The sequence below is a fragment of the Lates calcarifer genome, linkage group LG18 (genome assembly GCF_001640805.2).
Source record: "Lates calcarifer isolate ASB-BC8 linkage group LG18, TLL_Latcal_v3, whole genome shotgun sequence".
Taxonomy (NCBI): domain Eukaryota; kingdom Metazoa; phylum Chordata; class Actinopteri; family Centropomidae; genus Lates; species Lates calcarifer.
The window spans coordinates 14,425,770-14,443,045 of record NC_066850.1 but is presented as its reverse complement, the minus strand read 5'-3'; the positions used below and the strand labels follow the sequence as shown (position 1 = coordinate 14,443,045).

The 17,276-nt window shown below is 40.4% G+C and overlaps 2 protein-coding genes across 2 annotated transcripts; both read right to left on the bottom strand.

The window, feature by feature from the left end:
* Positions 1–161: 161 nt before the first annotated feature.
* phyh (phytanoyl-CoA 2-hydroxylase) lies at positions 162–6,380 on the bottom strand. The gene is made up of 9 exons (XM_018662737.2): positions 6,213–6,380; positions 5,362–5,420; positions 4,721–4,831; positions 4,407–4,575; positions 3,987–4,068; positions 3,562–3,743; positions 3,314–3,463; positions 3,055–3,189; positions 162–1,034 (listed from the first exon to the last, which is right to left on the bottom strand). The coding sequence occupies exons 1-9, from the start codon at positions 6,276–6,278 to the stop codon at positions 981–983; spliced, it is 1,008 nt and encodes a 335-aa protein (XP_018518253.1). The 5' UTR covers positions 6,279–6,380; the 3' UTR covers positions 162–980.
* Positions 6,381–7,858: 1,478 nt separating this feature from the next.
* On the bottom strand, positions 7,859–16,566 carry LOC108874300 (protein NLRC3). The gene is made up of 12 exons (XM_018662736.2): positions 16,406–16,566; positions 15,120–15,257; positions 14,889–15,020; positions 14,648–14,761; positions 14,090–14,168; positions 13,785–14,013; positions 11,866–13,663; positions 11,585–11,758; positions 10,700–10,873; positions 10,147–10,320; positions 9,321–9,367; positions 7,859–9,209 (listed from the first exon to the last, which is right to left on the bottom strand). Exons 2-12 carry the CDS (start codon positions 15,206–15,208, stop codon positions 8,485–8,487), a joined length of 3,735 nt encoding a protein of 1,244 aa, XP_018518252.1. The 5' UTR covers positions 15,209–15,257; positions 16,406–16,566; the 3' UTR covers positions 7,859–8,484.
* Positions 16,567–17,276: the final 710 nt, after the last annotated feature.

Below are 17,276 nucleotides of genomic sequence, written 5' to 3'. Positions count from 1 at the left end.
AGTTATTTTTATTTTATTGTTTGTAATGTCTGATTGTGATACAATATTGACATTTAATTGTAGACTTTCTGTTATACTTTATCATTTATAATCTAATGACATAACTGACATTAAATAACAGGGATATCTGAAGCTTTCGAGGAAATCACAGCAAAGTCTGATAATTAGAGCAGTCATTTTATTATTAATGTTATTAAAAGGTTACATTTATCATAGCAAGATCCTAAAAACATGAACAAAATCCATTCACTCATTAACAATCAACAGACAGTGATACAGTTATAAGGCAGTGTAAGGTCAAGGCCTCTGTTAGTGTTAAGTGCTTCAGTCAGCCTAGATTATCTCCACATTTCTGCCTCAATACAGCTTTTATTAACGTCTCTCGCTCCTTTATCTTTCACTCTACCTCTCTTTCTCTCTCACTGTATAATAATTCACATTTTTTGTAATCAACATGCCACATGTATTTCTCAAGTTCATCTGTGCATCCCTTCCCCCTTTTCCATTAAGGTTTTGTTTAATTAAACAGCTTCATGGACATTTCAGGATGTATTCACACTGTTCTGTTGCTATTTCAGCTTTGTTTTGTGCTGTAAAATGAGTTTTATTTCCTGAAGCACTGCCTAGCAATTTGTGTGTAAGGTAGCTGACATTTTTGTTTAAATATTATTCCCTGTCTTCATGTACTCTGCTAGGACAACGTGCTGTAAATCACATTTCCAAAACAAATGAACTGTTAAGAGCATACAGTAACAAAAAAAGTAATTTAAAAATCACATTCTTCCTCTGCTAAAGGAAATTAGGGATTGTACCATAAAACAAATTGCTCTTCTTTAGCTAAAGGGAGGCCTCTCTGTGTCAGTGTGGACATGTCCTGTTGCTTCTTATTCAGGCACTATATTCATCTCTTCTCATTTCAGCTCAGTGATTGGTCACCCTGCGGTCATGTAGTGGCCTCTGGAAGCACGTCTGTGGTGTCCTCACAGTGAGACCCTCTCTCCCTGCACCAGACGCCCACGGAAAGCCCAAGTATCCTGCGGGAGAGGAGTTAAAGGTTCAGTACAACAAAAAACCAAACACAAAAAAAAAACATTTTAAAAACTGACAACTGGGTTTTTCTGTTCTGTAGCTTTTATTTGTGCATTACCAGTATTCCCCAGCAGTCTGTTTGCTGAAATATGGAGCTAATTACAGCCTTTAATGAAATGTTTCATTAATTATTTCTTGTATGGCCTCTCGTGTGTTATATATGAGAAATATAGGAGGATTTTGCTGACTCGTTTTAACCAGACATCTTTCATGCAAATTTTCATGAGGTACTCCAGCAATTTAGTATTTCAATTTGATCGATCGAAAACTGAGGCAGCAGAGGTCATGATATCCTGACTTTGAGTCTCTAGTATGGGTCTATTTTGACCCATTTCCCATAATTCTACCCAACACTGTCTTTCATTAGACCCTGTTAATTTTTTCAAACTTTTTCTCCAGCTGTCTCCAGAGCCACTGAAGATAGTAGTGTATGTTTCCACAGGCTGAGGAGGACTTCTTGCGGTGAGTAAACTGACCTTTGTGTGTAAAACTGATGGGAGTGCCCCTTTAATACTTTTTTTAGTTTTTAGTTTTTATTGATGCAACAATAACTTCAATGTGACACTTGCAGGCCTGACCCACCTTCAGTTTTTAGGTAGTTAATTGTGGTGTCAATAAAATCACACATATGCAATAATATGCACATTTATAGGGGAAAAAATTGTTTTCCCTCCAACTTCATCTTAAGCCCATGATTCAGCCCTCTCTGCCCAACAGCAGCAAGTCCTCACTGCTTCATATCACCCAAACTAAGCATTTTCACTGTTAACATTTGTTCTTTATATGTGACAAGTTAGCCTTTTAATAGTTAACAGAGAAAAGAATGGGGTATGACATGCAGCAGAATCCCTAACTGGATTCAAACCAGAAAACCAGAACGTTCCAGCCAAATTACATTTGACTGAATTCTAAAGATGCATCATTATAGGTTGTTTGCTTGGCTAAATTTCAGTTATATGCATGATAATGACAAACAACAGCTCTGTTTTCTTTGCACTATGATGGGTTCCAAACATCTAAATACAGATGCTTGTTGCTTTGCAAAGGTTGACCGCAGAGTAAATGTAGCTCATGACCGATGCATAAAGCAGTCTTCACAGATCTGCCTGCAAACAAGACATCAGCTAGTGATGCTGCTATTGCTACCAGACCTCAATTATAACATGCAGCTGTAATTTTAGCATTTTCTAATTAGTATATATATATTAGGTAGACTGCTGGGAGTGTAGTGTACCCAACAAAAATGCTAATTTGTAAAATGGTCTGACGTAGATTTCACTGAGGCATATTTCCCTCAGAGTTCAGAAGAGCTTGGCAGCTGCTACGTGGTTCACAAATAGGAGATTACATGTAATAGATAGCCTGTGTTTGGCTTTGTATCCAATGCAGCTTTAAGGGTTAATTTTGTTATCACTCCTCCCTGCTCTCTCATTGCACTAAGATTTAAAGTGTGTAATTGCAGGGTCCATATCAGAGCTTAGACACCCAATATCAACACTCTACCCACAAGAAGCCATTGTTTTTGTGAACTGCTATAAAAAAAAAGTGAAGCCTGTGATGCTAATTCAGGACTTTTGAACCCATCAGTTCAAAATCTCAGAGATAACGCTTCCATTTTATCAGCCCAAACCTGCATCATCCACCTGTGTGCTCTGATTCTAGGCGGCCCCAGGGGGAACATTTGTCTTGCACTAAGCTTAAAAGTGTATGTTTGTGAGGACAGGCAAGTTTAGAAACCATAAGCAAAATATCAACAGTGTACACACTATCATTCACTCTCATCTATCTGTTCACATGTTTTGTCTGACTGGAATCTCATAGTCATGTGGAGCTGTGTGGTGTCAATCCAGAGGTAGTCACACTGTATCAAACATTTTGAAGCTGTTTGCTCATTATATTATATTGTGTATTGTACAAAGGGAATGTTTAAAGTTGATGAATGTAATGTGAATGTAAATGTCTGACCTTGAATGAAATTTCTTCGTTCAGAGCATACTTTCTCGCTGCGATCTCCTTCACCTCTTTTTCTATGTTTTCCTGTGTGGTTCCCTTCACATCGATGTAATAACAGTCAGCACTGGCGTAGTGGCAGGAGATGGCCTGGACACACGTGATCACACACACTTAGTCATGTATTTCCATCACCTCTATTAATATAATTTGCTGTTTGCAATTCATATAAATAATGGCATTAAAATGCTGTGCATTATGGGTAGTGTAGTACCTTGCGGAAGCCCTGTGTCTGATTCATGCCAGAGCCGTGGATGAGCAGTGGGTGGAAGAAGACAGTGTCACCCTTCTCCATCTCCAGATGCACCCTAAGGTGCTGCGGGTCATAGCCTCGCACTCCATGGTACATCTTATTCACCCCACCCTGAGGTCAAACACAGTGTATGAGTGTGTGTGCCTCCCGGCAGGTATGATCCTGCTTCAGGCAGTGTTTTGTGTGTGTGTGTGTGTGTGTGTATATACCTCCCACTCGGGGTAGTCGTGCTCCTGCAGCGTGCCGGTGTGTGTTCCTGGCAGAACGACCAGGCAGCCATTCTGTCTGTTCACTTTCTCCATTGCTGTCCAGGAGCAGACGATCCGGTCGGCCGGTCGGAACGGGAAGTAATGCAGATCCTGATGCATCGGGTGACGAGACGTCTTCTTACCTGAAACGCAGAACACACACCACAGGTATCATAACACCTAATCCTGGCTTGAAGACACTAAAAGAAAAAATATTGTCCTCTGTTGTTTCTCACGTCAGGTTTGGAGTTATCTTCATCATTATTGTAAATACAATATTTAATCATCCTTAATAATCATTTAATCATGAAAATATCTGCCAATGAACTAAATGATTGATTCACAAATTAATTCAGCTCTAATATTGTAATTTCCTCACCCCATACCTGCATCAGGAGGTTTGTTGATCAGCATGGTATGCATGGCCATGATGTTTGGTCCGGTGAAACACTCCACATATTTAAGGATCTGACATGAAAAGACAGAGATTTTTGTTGATTAGTGTTTGGGTTTAAAGGGACTAGATGTAAGTTTTCTCCATTGTTGCATTTACAATAAGAGGTTATAATGCACCCTCTGAGCAGAGCTACTTCTTTAGGATAAACTGGATGCTAACAGTGTGTCACTATCACAAAGTAGCGAGATGGCCAGGCTGGCGGGGGCTAGCTGGTTAGCATGAAAAATTCAGTAGAAGGTTGTGTGACACTCTGCACCTTCAAATTAAGTGAAAGAAGAGTTGATTTTTTTAAGACAACAGATTAAAACAATGGCCAGGTATGATCTGCAGCACATGCGTGTCATTGTACCTGTGGTAAAGTGCAGTACCGGAACAGTTCTGGATCCTCCTGGAAGTCCTGGAGTTTGGAGACAGCTTTCTGATCAGAAACAAACTCTGACCTAGCTATCGCCACATCTCTCATCACCACCAGACCGGGAACTTTCACTTCCCGTCGACAGATCCTTTCAAACTCCTTCCTGAGGAACACGCATAGATCATGTTTAGCACTTCACAGTGCATCTGAAAATATAACATGCTAATACACTGAGAGTAAAGTTCCATCATTTTCTTTTCACTGTTAGAATCATTTTCTTTGCAGTTACCAAGGTTTGTGATCGTCACCTGAACCTGTCGATGTCCTCCTCAGACACCAAATTCTTGATGAGAATGAAGCCATTTTCCTCATAAAAGAGTCGCTGTTCTGGGGTCAGCAGGTCAGTATCAAGAGTGTATCTGCCAAAAAATGTAACAATACACTATAGTTGATTGCATGTGGGTTTAGTTGAAGTGAAAAGCTGCTGCAGACTCTTTGGTCTGTGGGAAATGATTAACAGCAGCTGGTGTTGCATTAAATGTCATATTAGATTCACAGTAAATACCAGCAGAAAAAACAATGACTACCTGCTAGTGGTGACTACAAGCAGGGTATATAAAGACTTCTGGAACTCTGATCTTTTAAGCTTTGTCTCCTCATAACAAAATGTAAGAATGAGTCAGTCAGACGGTGTATTGTACATCACTACCTGTGTTCTGCTCCGTACTATGACACTGCCACCAAACTACCTTATATCAGCATGAGAGTTCTTATTTTCCCTTGAACAACTAAATGCATCACCAGGTAATAGCACAAGCAGCACTAGAGAAAGTGTGTCAAAGGTGACTGACAAATGTGGATTGTATAAGTGTGTATACAAGAGCCTTTACCCTGCGGTAGCTGCTGACGCTGCCAAACACTGTGGTGGAGTAAAGCTAAAGGTCTTTACCTCAGTCTCTGTGGCTGACTGCTGTAGGTGAAGGTTTGTGCAGAGGTCGGTGCAGCTCTCTGAAGAAAACTAGTTAAGGAGGAAATGAGGCAACAGTGACAATGTCACAGAAAGAGAGATTTCAGATCTGTTTCCTGATCTGAACTCAACCACTTGTGTCTAAAATCCAACCAGAATATCTGCACTTTTTACATTTTACTGGTCAACTTCCAAAAGAAGGTGTTGGTTTATTGTTATGCTTCACCTGTGGTCACTGAGGTCAGAGGCAACATCAGCCAGCAGAGACACAAAGATAACAAACTCTGTTATCTTTTGTATTATGTGAAATGGCTGCATTATTGCTGTGTAATAATGTAAAAGTCAGCTTACTGAGACAGTGTGAAAAGCTAACATTCTAATATTTATATAAACTCATTAACTGAGTGTAAAGCTAGCAGGCTAACAGGTTTTCAACTGACCTAAATACAGACAAACTAGCCCTCAAAGCTATTTGAAGCTAATGTTTCGACCAAATAGATGTTCATAGAAGTCTCAACTCCAGAGCTTTCATGTAACCGTAACAAATATCAGCCGTTTTGTAGCCTACAACTCTTCAAATGCTCAATTTCAAACCTTTAGTACAAATTCCTGCCGTACAACAAACTGCCACAAAACAGTGCCTTTATTGAAAAATAACGGTGTTATAACCGTGTTCCTGGAGGCCTGTTGTCCCACAGACAGCGGGACCCCGGCCTGCTCCATCAGAGCTGCCCGCCCCTCGGTGAGCTGCTATCGGCCAACCAGGGCCGCTTAATTCCGCTTCGTGAAGCTCCGGTGATACAGCGGATCATAGAATAGTAATAAAAGGATACGATCGCAGCGGGTGATCGATCAAGATGATTGATCAGCAGTTTGAGTCTTTCCGCAGCCCGAGACATCTTCTAGTCAGGTTGTAGTCCCGATGTGATCCAAGTGGACACTGAGGAGAGTGGCTTTAAGCTGGGGTAAAGGGCGAAAAGACAACACACACTCCCACTCTCACAGTGTCAACACCGCATGTTGACCTCGTTTCATACACATCTGTACAAGCATTCTGAGGAAGCTCATTCGTTTATGTTTTATTTACAGTTATGATTTTATTACACAACAAATGATAGTTGATGAAGATATTTTTTAGGATGCACATAAACATTCCCTTACGCGTGTTAGTGCATGAACTGCTCAGAGCGTGTTGTACACCGCTCTATGCTGCACTCCTGTGGTCAAAATATAGAAATGCTTCAAGTATTTCAAGAAGTTTATAATGGTGCCATCAGTGACTGCAATGGACGCACAGGTGACATGTTGTTGTGGGTCATTGTGGCCTTATCAGACATTAGGTTTAGTATCGCAGCTGTGGACACAATAGCACAGTTGTCTCTTTGTAGGACACTGATTTATATTATTTTTATACCATTCCATGTAATGTCTAGTCTTTTATCTGGACACAGAGCCTGATCCAGAGTTTTGATCAATTGATTGTTTGATTGATAGATTGACCTATTGATCCATTGATCAATTGAGTGTTTTATCATGAAGACTGGAAAAACAGTCTGGGCTGGAAGGGTGAGAATTTGGTGTCAACAGCATTAATTCATGATCCAGTCTACTTTCAGCCCCTTAACACTTGCTGACCATGTTCATCCCTTTATGGCCACAATGAATACTTCCAGCATAATAATACTCCATATCACAAAGCAAATGTTGTCTCAAACTGGTTTCATGAACGTGACAGTGAGTTCACAGTTCTTCAGTCTCCATCTGAATCCAACAGAACACCTCTGGGATGTGTCAGAATGGGAGATTTGCAGCTTTAACCTGCAGCTGATAAATCTGCTGTACATTCATAGAAACAGTTTTGTTGTTTATTCCAACAATTTCAATAATAATCATTGTTCAGAGTCACTAACAAGACGTGACAAATTAAAACCAGTATGTAGTGTAGTCCAAAACCTCCCACAGGTGTTCAACTGAGTTGAGAGTGGACTTGTGAGATCATGTGATGTGCATGATCATGACACCTGGTCAGCTTTGTAGAAAACTAGCCATGAAGGAAAGTAAGAAGAAAGAAAATTTGTAGTGGGTTTGTAGCTTACCAGATTAAGAAACATTTGGATTACCTGTGTGCATCAGTCGAGAAAGTAAGTGAATATTTTACTTGCCTTAAGTTGTGATTTATACGTAATGAGGCAACAGGGATGTTACGTCCTGCCTGTTTTTCTACCTGTTTATTTGCTATATTCCACCATTTACCGAGAGGTTAAAAACAAATGTTATTCTCTGTAAGATCAGTTACTGCTAAGATTTCCTATGTGCTGCCATGTTTGCCCCTAAAACATTATGTAGAGTTATAACCCTTTGGTGTTACTTGAGTATCTATGGAGTGTGGGTAATCGATGCATATTCAGAAAACTGCATTTACGCTTGTTTGTGTTCGTTACTCTTCCCTTCTTTGTCTCAGTCAGAACGAGAAGCGAAATTTCTCTTTTAATGACTTTTAATGATTTAATTTGGAGTTTCCATGCACATATTTGCCTCACACCATTACTAATTAAAACATTAATCAAGATAATATATGATATTTATTGATGCCATTAATAACAAAAATAAACAATGCATATGTGGATTATATATCAGCACATTAATCACGAATCTAAGACATACTACATGAGAGATTAATTAATCAAACAAAAGAATAAATCCGTTAATTGATTGACAACTTCAGTATAATAATTATCACAAACCCTAATATTGTGTGGGTGATACTGGATTAGTACATAGTCAATGGATGGCAGTATGGTCCCATGACAGATAATGATTTAAACTTTACATTGCTTATCTCAGCCATGGAATGTCATATCTCAGATGAAATCACACAAATTACCCAAAAACATTTTCTCAGTAAAATGGGGGGGGTGGGGGTGTTAAAGTTAACTGTTTCAAACTTCATGTGGTCCACTGAGGATCAAAAGCCATGACCTTGAGATACTGGGTCTTTCCTATGGACACTGGCTTTCTTAATTAAAAATCTGTAAACCTCATTTCTTAGAACTTTTTAGTTTCTCCTCTGGGCATAAACCTTCTGTCATGCCCCCTGCACTTTTTTTAGAAGGCAGTATTGAATTCATTTATTTGTTGTCTGTTCCACTTGCTATATAGGCTCAGCAGCCAAATGGCGAAGAACACCAGGACAATATCTCTCATATTTTTGAGCATTTGTGACTGCACTAACTGTGCCCCTCCCACCTTTGAAATCAAAATTTCACTCCAGGAGACTCTCTCTCTGACAAGAGACACAGAGGAACCAGAAAACCAGAACCTGACTCCAAATCCAGGATAAAGAGGTTCTGTGAATGTGGTGTTGAAGGTGTGAAGGTGGATCAGTTTGTCAGAGGAGAGGCTGTAGAAGGACAGAGTGCCGGCAGGACAGTCCACATACACTGCTACTCTGCGAGAGACCGAGGCGGAGGAGGAGGATGCAGAGGGGATAGATGTCTCTCTGTTATTGTGCCAGACTGAGTAACCATGAACCTCAGAGCATCTCAGACTCCAGGATTGGTCGTTCCATCCAAACACACACTCTTTACTGTTTCCTCTTCGTCTGATTCCACTGTAACTCACTGATATATCAACATCTCCACTCCAGTCGACCTCCCAGTAACAGCGACCAGTCAGCCCATTTTTACACAGCAGTTGAGACCAGTAGTCAAATCCGTCTGGATGAGCAGGAGATGGCTGATACTCTTTCACACGTGTCACCTTCCTGTTGTTGTCAGACAGTTTGATCTTTCTGTTTGCTGTGCTTCCATCGAGTGTGAGCTCACAGAAATCTGATGGAGGGAATGAGATACAACACAGTTGCAGTTATTAATCTGTTCATTATCGACGGTTTGATGATGACTCGTGTGCAGCTTGGTTTTAATGAGTCAAAACACACTTACACTTCCTCAGACCTGGTGCCAACCACTGGGCTCCAGCGGGCTCCAACCTGAAAATAGGGAGGGCGTCAGACCAGCACATTCTCTTTCAGCATGATGGACATTATATCACTCTCATACACCAATTGTTGTCATTTTTCATGTATGTTGAGTCTTTTGTTTTGCTCTACAGTTTCACAGTCTGTGATGTTGATCATCATCAGTAAATCTTACAGCTGATGTTCACATGTCATAACTTCATCTTATTTGTTGTCAGATTTGTTTGGCAGAGACAGTCTGAAAACAAGTCTTCTCAAAACACAAGTTATGATTGGCTGGCTGTGGCTCCATAAAATTCTGACATCCTTATGTTATAGTTAAGATTTACTATCACTAAATACAACAAAAATTGCATAATTACAAGACCAGGATCTCAAAGAGGTTAGTTGTTATAGATAATCAATATTTTAGAAAACAGAGACGTGGTGGCATGACTCTCTCTGAGCACTGGAGATGGTATCATTACTGTTGATGTCATATTATTAGCATTCCAACAATGGACAGGGATCTCAAGTCCTCGGGACTGTTCTGGTAAAGCACTCTGAGTTCAAAGTGTCCTTTCGTTCACGAGTAGTAAAAAAAAAAAAAAAAAAAAAAAAAAAATATATATATATATATATATATATATATATATATATCTGTGTTTTCCTGTAAATATGACACAGTAAGTAAGTCATCATGAAATACTAAAGTCATAATTCTCTAGGGGTTTTCTCAGAGATCAGAAAATGTCTCCAGCTCTTCTTCTTCTATCAGACATTGTCTGTGATCACAGCAGACCTCTCCATACCTGAGCGTGTCCAGTCTCCAGTCTGGATCCTTAAGTCTAGTAGACAGCAGCTCCACTCCTGAATCTCCTGGATGATTGTAGCTCAGGTCTAGCTCTCTCAGATGGGAGGGGTTGGTGCTCAGAGCTGAGGCCAGAAGAATACAGCCTTCCTCTGTGATCAGACAGCCTGACAGACTGCAAGCATAGAAAACATCACACATGAACCCTCTGTGAGCACTTGGTGTTATGTTTTCATGATTTTCGTTTCTATTTTTACATTTTCATTTTTTCTGTATCCTGTAACTATCTTACTGAGGGTTAAATTGTGTGCACAAGACCACTTAGAATTAAATTTAGGAATATTCTTTAGCCGTCATCTTTGGATTAAATAAGTGAATAGCTAAAACAAAAACAAGAGACAATAATTCAGTATTCCCATGTAAAGTACTTCTGAGTCTAGAAAGTACCTTTAGTAAAAGGTACTTTACACAATTCTACACAAGTTAACTGTTTGTTCACTTATGTAAATCAGACTTTAAAGGATCATCAGTTAAAGAGGTGGATAAATTGTGACCTGAGAGTTTCTAGTGTACAGTGTTGACTCTCCAGTCCATGAGATAGCAGCTTCACTCCCAAATCCTGCAGGTTGTTGTTACTCAGGTCCAGCTTTCTCAGACTAGAGGAGTGAGATTTGAGAACTGAGGACAGAGCTTCACAGCTTCTCTCTGAGAGGTTACAGCCACTCAGTCTGGAGAGGAAGTAATGAACAAGAGCACAAATAACACTGGGTTACAAGGACAACAAACTAACAGACCTGCATTTTTTGCACTAGGCAAAAAATTAAATATGGATTTGTTCTGTGAAGCAGAATTACGAGCTCTTTATCTACATAGTAACTAATGAGGAGATCAAATCATTTCTGTTTCATTCAAAACCATTTGACATGACAGTTAAATATGACAGATGTAACTGTTCATTTTGGCATCTCATTTTGATTTAGTTTAATTTTTTCTGACAAACATGTTTATTAGTTGCTAGTACAGCATTCAGCTCAGTAGGCAGAGTGGTTTGTCTATGAATTACAATGCTCTTGGTTCAATCCCAGCTCTCCCTGTCTACACAAAGTGTCCTCTGAGTGTCAGGCCAGCACCTTGTAGCCATCAGTGTTAAAGGATGGGTGAATGAGCAGCAACATGTTAAATGCCCTGGGTAAAAGTGCTATAAAATGCAGCCATTTACCATTTTTAATAATTTTTAGTCAGTGAAATTTTAGTCCAAATTTTTAAGTCTGAGCATTTTGAGGTCCCAGCGGTTTCCATACTTCCATACTCTGATCTGCACTCAGTCAGTCAGTATCATAATTTTGATATCATCATGAAAAATTGGTTGTTTTTTTGTCATAGTTTTCAGGCATTAATAGCGAGATGTAATCATCTAAACAACAGTATCTTGATCTTACCTTAGAGTCTCCAGTTTACAATGTGGACTCTTCAGTCCAAAACACAGCTGCTCCACTCCCGAATCTTGCAGGTTGTTGTTACTCAGGTCCAGTTCTTTCAGACCAGAGGATTGGGAGCTGAGGATTGAGGACAGAGCTTCACAGCTTCTCTCCGACAGGTTACAGCCACTCAGTCTGGAGAGATGATAATATGGAATTAAATAAGAAAGGAATCCTGCTGAATAGTTAACAGTGCTTTATATAATGATGCATAAATGCAGTAACCTATGCTTTATACTTACAGAGCTTTGTTAGAGACTTTGATGACTGGCAGGAGCCTTAGAAGAGCCTCCTCTGAAGCACAGAATTTTTTCAGGTCAAACATGTCCAGATGTTTTTCTGATGACAGTAAGATGAAAACCAGAGCTGACCACTGAGCAGGAGAGAGTTCATCCATGGAGAAATTTCCTGAACTCAGGTAATGTTGGATCTGCTCCACTAGAGAACTATCATTCAGTTCATTCAGACAGTGGAACAGGTTGATGCTTTTCTCAGCAGAAGAAGGCTCTTCGATCTTCTTCTTGATGTACTGGACTGTTTCCTGATTGGTTCGTGAACCATTCCCTGTCTGTGTCACCAGACCTCGTAGTAAAGTCTGATTGGTTGGCAATGACAGACCCAGGAGGAAGCGGAGGAACAAGTCCAGGTGTCCATTTGGACTCTGTAAGGCCTTGTCAACAGCATTCTGGTAGAAGTGTGCCTCTGTAGATTCATCTTTTCTTGCTTCAGACTTCTGGGCGGTTGATCTTGATTCTGACAGCAGATTGACTCCAGAGCTGATGAAGGTCAGATGGACATGAAGAGCAGCCAGAAACTCCTGAACACTCAGATGGACGAAGCAGAACACCTTGTCCTGGTACAGCCCTCTCTCCTCTTTAAAGATCTGTGTGAACACTCCTGAGTACACTGAGGCTGCTCTGATATCGATGCCACACTCGGTCAGATCTGATTCATAGAAGATCAGGTTTCCTTTCTGCAGCTGCTCAAAAGCCAGTTTTCCCAGAGACTCAATCATCTTCCTGCTCTTTTTATTCCAGTGTTGATCAGTCTCAGCTCCTCCATCATACTTGACGTTCTTCAGTTTGGACTGAAACACCAGGAAGTGGATGTACATCTCAGTCAGGGTCTTGGGCAGCTCTCCTCCCTCTCTGGTTTTCAACACATCCTCCAGAACTGTAGTAGTGATCCAGCAGAAGACTGGCATGTGGCACATGATGTGGAGGCTTCGCGATGTCTTGATGTGCGAGATGATCCTTTTGGCCTTCTCCTCATCTCTGAATCTCTTCCTGAAGTACTCCTCCTTCTGTGGGTCAGTGAACCCTCTGATCTCTGTCACCATGTCAACACACTCAGGAGGGATCTGATTGGCTGCTGCTGGTCGTGTGGTTATCCAGAGGCGAGCAGAGGGAAGCAGTATCCCCCTGATGAGGTTTATCAGTAGCACATCCACTGAGGCGGACTCTGTAACATCAGTCAGGATCTCAGTATTATGGAAGTCCAGAGGAAGTCGACACTCATCCAGACCGTCAAAGATGAACACAATCTGGTACTCTTCAAACCTGCAGATTCCTGCCTCCTTGATTTCAGTAAAGAAGTGATGAACAAGTTCCACCAAGCTGAACTTTTTCTCTTTCAGCACATTCAGCTCTCTGAAAGTGAATGGAAATGTGAACTGTATGTCCTGGTTGGCTTTGTCGTCAGCCCAGTCCAGAGTGAACTTCTGTGTTAGGACTGTTTTCCCAATGCCAGCCACTCCCTTTGTCATCACTGTTCTGATTGGCTCTCTTCCAGGTAAAGATTTAAAGATGTCTTCACATCTGATTGTTTTTTCTGGTCTGGCTGCTTTCCTGGATGCTGTTTCAATATGTCTGACCTCATGTTCCTCATTGACCTCCTCAGTCCCTCCCTCTGTGATGTAGAGCTCTGTGTAGATCTGATTCAGAAGGGTCGGGTTTCCTGCTTTTGAAATCCCCTCAAACACACACTGGAACTTCTCCTTCAGGTTAGATTTGAGTTTATGTGGACAAACAGGAACAAGCTCTAATAGAAGACACATCAAATAAGATCTTACATTATAAAATAAATATTTCAACATGTTAAGTCTCCTAAAAGATGTATATATGCACCCCATTATGTTATATCATTAGAGAGATCCTCTTACTGTTCTGAAGAATGTTGGCCAGCTCCTCCTGCTTCATTCTTCTCAGGAAGTTCAGTGTGATCTTTAGAAATACATCTCTGCTTCTCTTCCTGTGTTCTTCATCCTCATCATCCATCAACTCCTCATCCTCCCCCTGACTTGCTAAAAACTCTGGGTAGTCTGGACTCAGAACCCTCTGAATCCTCTTCAGCTCATTCTTCGCAAAAGTGACAATGTTCTCCTCCAGCACCTGGAACAGAATACTGTATGAATGACAATATCCAACTGAAATCATGGACGCAAATATCAGATCCATACAGACAGACCATAAATATAGAGTCCAAGTGTGTTTGATGCTGTTGGGCAGATTGATCACTGGGAACCTCTGAGCTCTCCTGATGGACTCTGTGGAGGAATCATGAAGAATTAGCTCATGTTATGTCTGTCCACACAGAGACAGACACAAGGTAAAGGTCCATGTGCTGATGTGAACAGTAAATCTGATGACTCCCTGCAGTGGTAAAGGTTCAAACACAAATCAAGAACATTTGAAGGGATCAGTACACTCCATGAGAGGTGTTTGTCAGATCGTCCAACAACATCTGGAATATCCACCTCATTCCGTGCTTGGTCATTTGTGTGGAGGTGATAAAGTTCCATTCTTCACACAACTATCTCTGTCACTTTTCATGTGAACAACTGAGGTCGACACTATGAATGTCTTCCAGGACAGACAACATGAAACAGACATGTGAACATGGAAGTAGCTCTCTCCATATTAAACCACATCACAACCCCCATCCACCCCCCACCCCCATCCCACATGTCATACAAACTAGTTCTTTTCTAAAGTAACTCAAGTCTTACTGTAAATGACAGCTTACATTGGATTAGCAGATGGTTGTTGTTCTTTAAAATCAATAACAACATCCTTTGACAAGTCGCTCTTGATGGACAGACAGCTGGGTGCAGGAGAGTCTGCTCTCTGCTGTTGTATCCTAAAACAAAAACAGAACTAATAAATGTGCATGTTGGATTAAAACAGAGAAATATAGTCAGTCTTTTAATAAACACAACATCTAACTTTTAGTTGGAAATACATGACTGTCAGTATTAAATTCTTACCTCTCATCATCAGATTGTCTGAAATACAGAGGAATAGACATTGAACGGTCACTCTTCATGGAAACACAGCTAGGTTCAGGTCCAGGTCCAGGTTTAGGCCCAGTAGAGTCTGGTGTGTGCTGCTGCTCTGGGCTTCAAAATAACCCACAAAGAGCTTTGAGTGTGAATAATGATGATGGAGTAATCTGAGTGCTGAGCTCCGTCATAGATAGTTAGAGATCCTCCTCTTACCTCTGAAATTTGGTCTGACTCTCAGGTTCCTCACACAGAGTGGTTTTGGAGGGAGGGAGTCCCTCCTCTCTGTCCTCACACTGACTCATGATGCTGAATTCACATCCACATCAGCTCACATACATGTTCTATCTTCATCTGGGGAGGAAACACATATCATTCATCTGCATATCGATTGAAATCATGCTTAACATAATTTATCCTGTAAAAACATCAGCTTCTCCTCCACTGATGGACTCTTCATTCTGTTTCACTTCACTGTCGGTTGAAAGCAGACAGACAGTAGGGTGAGGCAGAGGAAGTTGCCACCAGCTGCTGTACCACTGTCAGTCCATGATGTGGTGTCATGACACTACAGTGAAGTTAAAGAGCAGCCCAGTGCATGGATGACCATTTACCTTCACTGACAGACTGAGCTCAACTGATTTTATCTGTTACCAGACTTAATCCCTTTGTCTACACTGTCCCTAGAGAAGATAACTTCATGAAACAAGTTACAGCTGATTATATCAGACACTACAACTGGGACTGAATTTATTTCACTTCACAGCTCCAAGATTTCAACATTCATTCATTTCACTGACAGTAAAAGTTTTTAAATAAATCTAAAAAGATTCCAGAGTTGACTTTTGCATCTTACAAATATCGCACTTGCGGGGCCAGGTTGATGTCTGTCCATTCTTGGTTTTAGAAGGATACACAGGTTGCTGAGAAGCTTTTACTGATCTATATTATAAAATATGTACACATTATATTATATATATAAGTTTCCCGCATTAAAATGTCTAAAAACTATTAGAGCTACGTGATATATTTTGTTGAGTTGTGCCTCTGACTGCCATACTGTGTCCACATCAGTTCTAAATCAGTTGTAAATCACATCAGTTGTAAATCTAAGTCTATCTATCAAAGTATAAATCTAGTGTAAATCTAAGTCTCAGCTCAGGCCGCAGTCAGCAGCTGAGACAGTGTCCGTCAGTGTCCTCCACAGATACAGACTGTGTAGCAAGTGGTGCTACACAGTAATAACGGCTCTGTGTTCAGTATCTGACGATCGACCAACTCCTCACCTCCTCTTATTCCACCGCTTCAACTTCAACAATACAAAATGAGCATTGAGGTTGCGGCTCGTTAGTTGCGTTTGTTTATCAGAGTTAGGCCTAATAGTTAACCGAGCATCGAGCGGCAGATTCCTGCAGATTCTAGTTGAATAAACTGACAGCACAAAGCGCTAACAACACGAGAAAACAGTTATTCAGCAGGAAAAGACTGAAAATGTTGCTTACATTGCCTTAAAATGGAGAAAATGATACGGGACACAATAACCAGGCAAAATGAAACTGAACCGAAAACAGGAAACAGACTTTGAACTGAGTCTGCGCCTCTTTCATTGTAGAGCAGCAGGGACTATTTTCATCATCGATTCATCTGTCGCTTATTTTCTCCATTAATAATTGTTTTAAAATGTCAGAGTATATCAAATTCCGCTATAAATTACCAATGTCAAAAAAAAAAAAAAAAAAAAAAAAAAAAAACCCTGAATGATCTTTTGACAGATTATTCGCTACTATAGTTTTGAAGCTTTTCAGTTGTTAGGTTTAATATGCGGTCCGCATCCGAATGCAGGCTACTTGACCCCAAAGTCCAGTTTCTTTTATCAGTGGGGTCCAAAGTCCTCCAAAGCTCCTCCGCCATCATCATAATACCAAATAAGGTTAATTGGAAAATGATGCTTCATCCCTCCAGAATCAATGCTTAAGCACATTTAAGATGTTCTTTTCAATTATGTTGGTTTTTGCTTTAATTTGTCACTCGTCTGTATATCTATATTACCAATATTCGACAATTTGATTACTATAATTCTAGTTGTTGCCGCTATTATCCAGCAGGTGGCAGCATATAACCAAAAAATAAACTCAATGACAGTTTACAGTTGCCTGCAATTTATGCCCGATTTCCCAGTTTTCTGTTTCTGACTGTCACACAGATTAAGACTATTAATTCATCTTTGTAAAAATGATAATATGTTTGACAAAGAGAAGTGAAATATTCACAACTCTCTAATGATACAGTCACCCTTTCAACCTGAAATAAAAAAATAATAAGAATTTAAATGTCTTTTTATATTCAGGCTAAGGTTAATCTCAATCAAAAATG

Bases quoted from the DNA above. Each gene is read 5' to 3' on its own strand.
- phyh (XM_018662737.2), bottom strand. From the start codon at position 6,278: ATGTCTCGGGCTGCGGAAAGACTCAAACTGCTGATCAATCATCTTGAT. The intron at 4,576-4,720 runs GTGACGATCACA...CGTGTTCCTCAG, and splicing joins GAGGACATCGACAGGTTCAG to GAAGGAGTTTGAAAGGATCT. The intron at 3,744-3,986 runs GTATGGGGTGAG...TCTGCGTTTCAG, and splicing joins CAACAAACCTCCTGATGCAG to GTAAGAAGACGTCTCGTCAC.
- LOC108874300 (XM_018662736.2), bottom strand. From the start codon at position 15,208: ATGAGTCAGTGTGAGGACAGAGAGGAGGGACTCCCTCCCTCCAAAACC. The intron at 10,321-10,699 runs GTCACAATTTAT...CTATGCTTGCAG, and splicing joins TGTACACTAGAAACTCTCAG to TCTGTCAGGCTGTCTGATCA. The intron at 9,368-10,146 runs GTATGGAGAGGT...CCCTATTTTCAG, and splicing joins TGGAGACTGGACACGCTCAG to GTTGGAGCCCGCTGGAGCCC.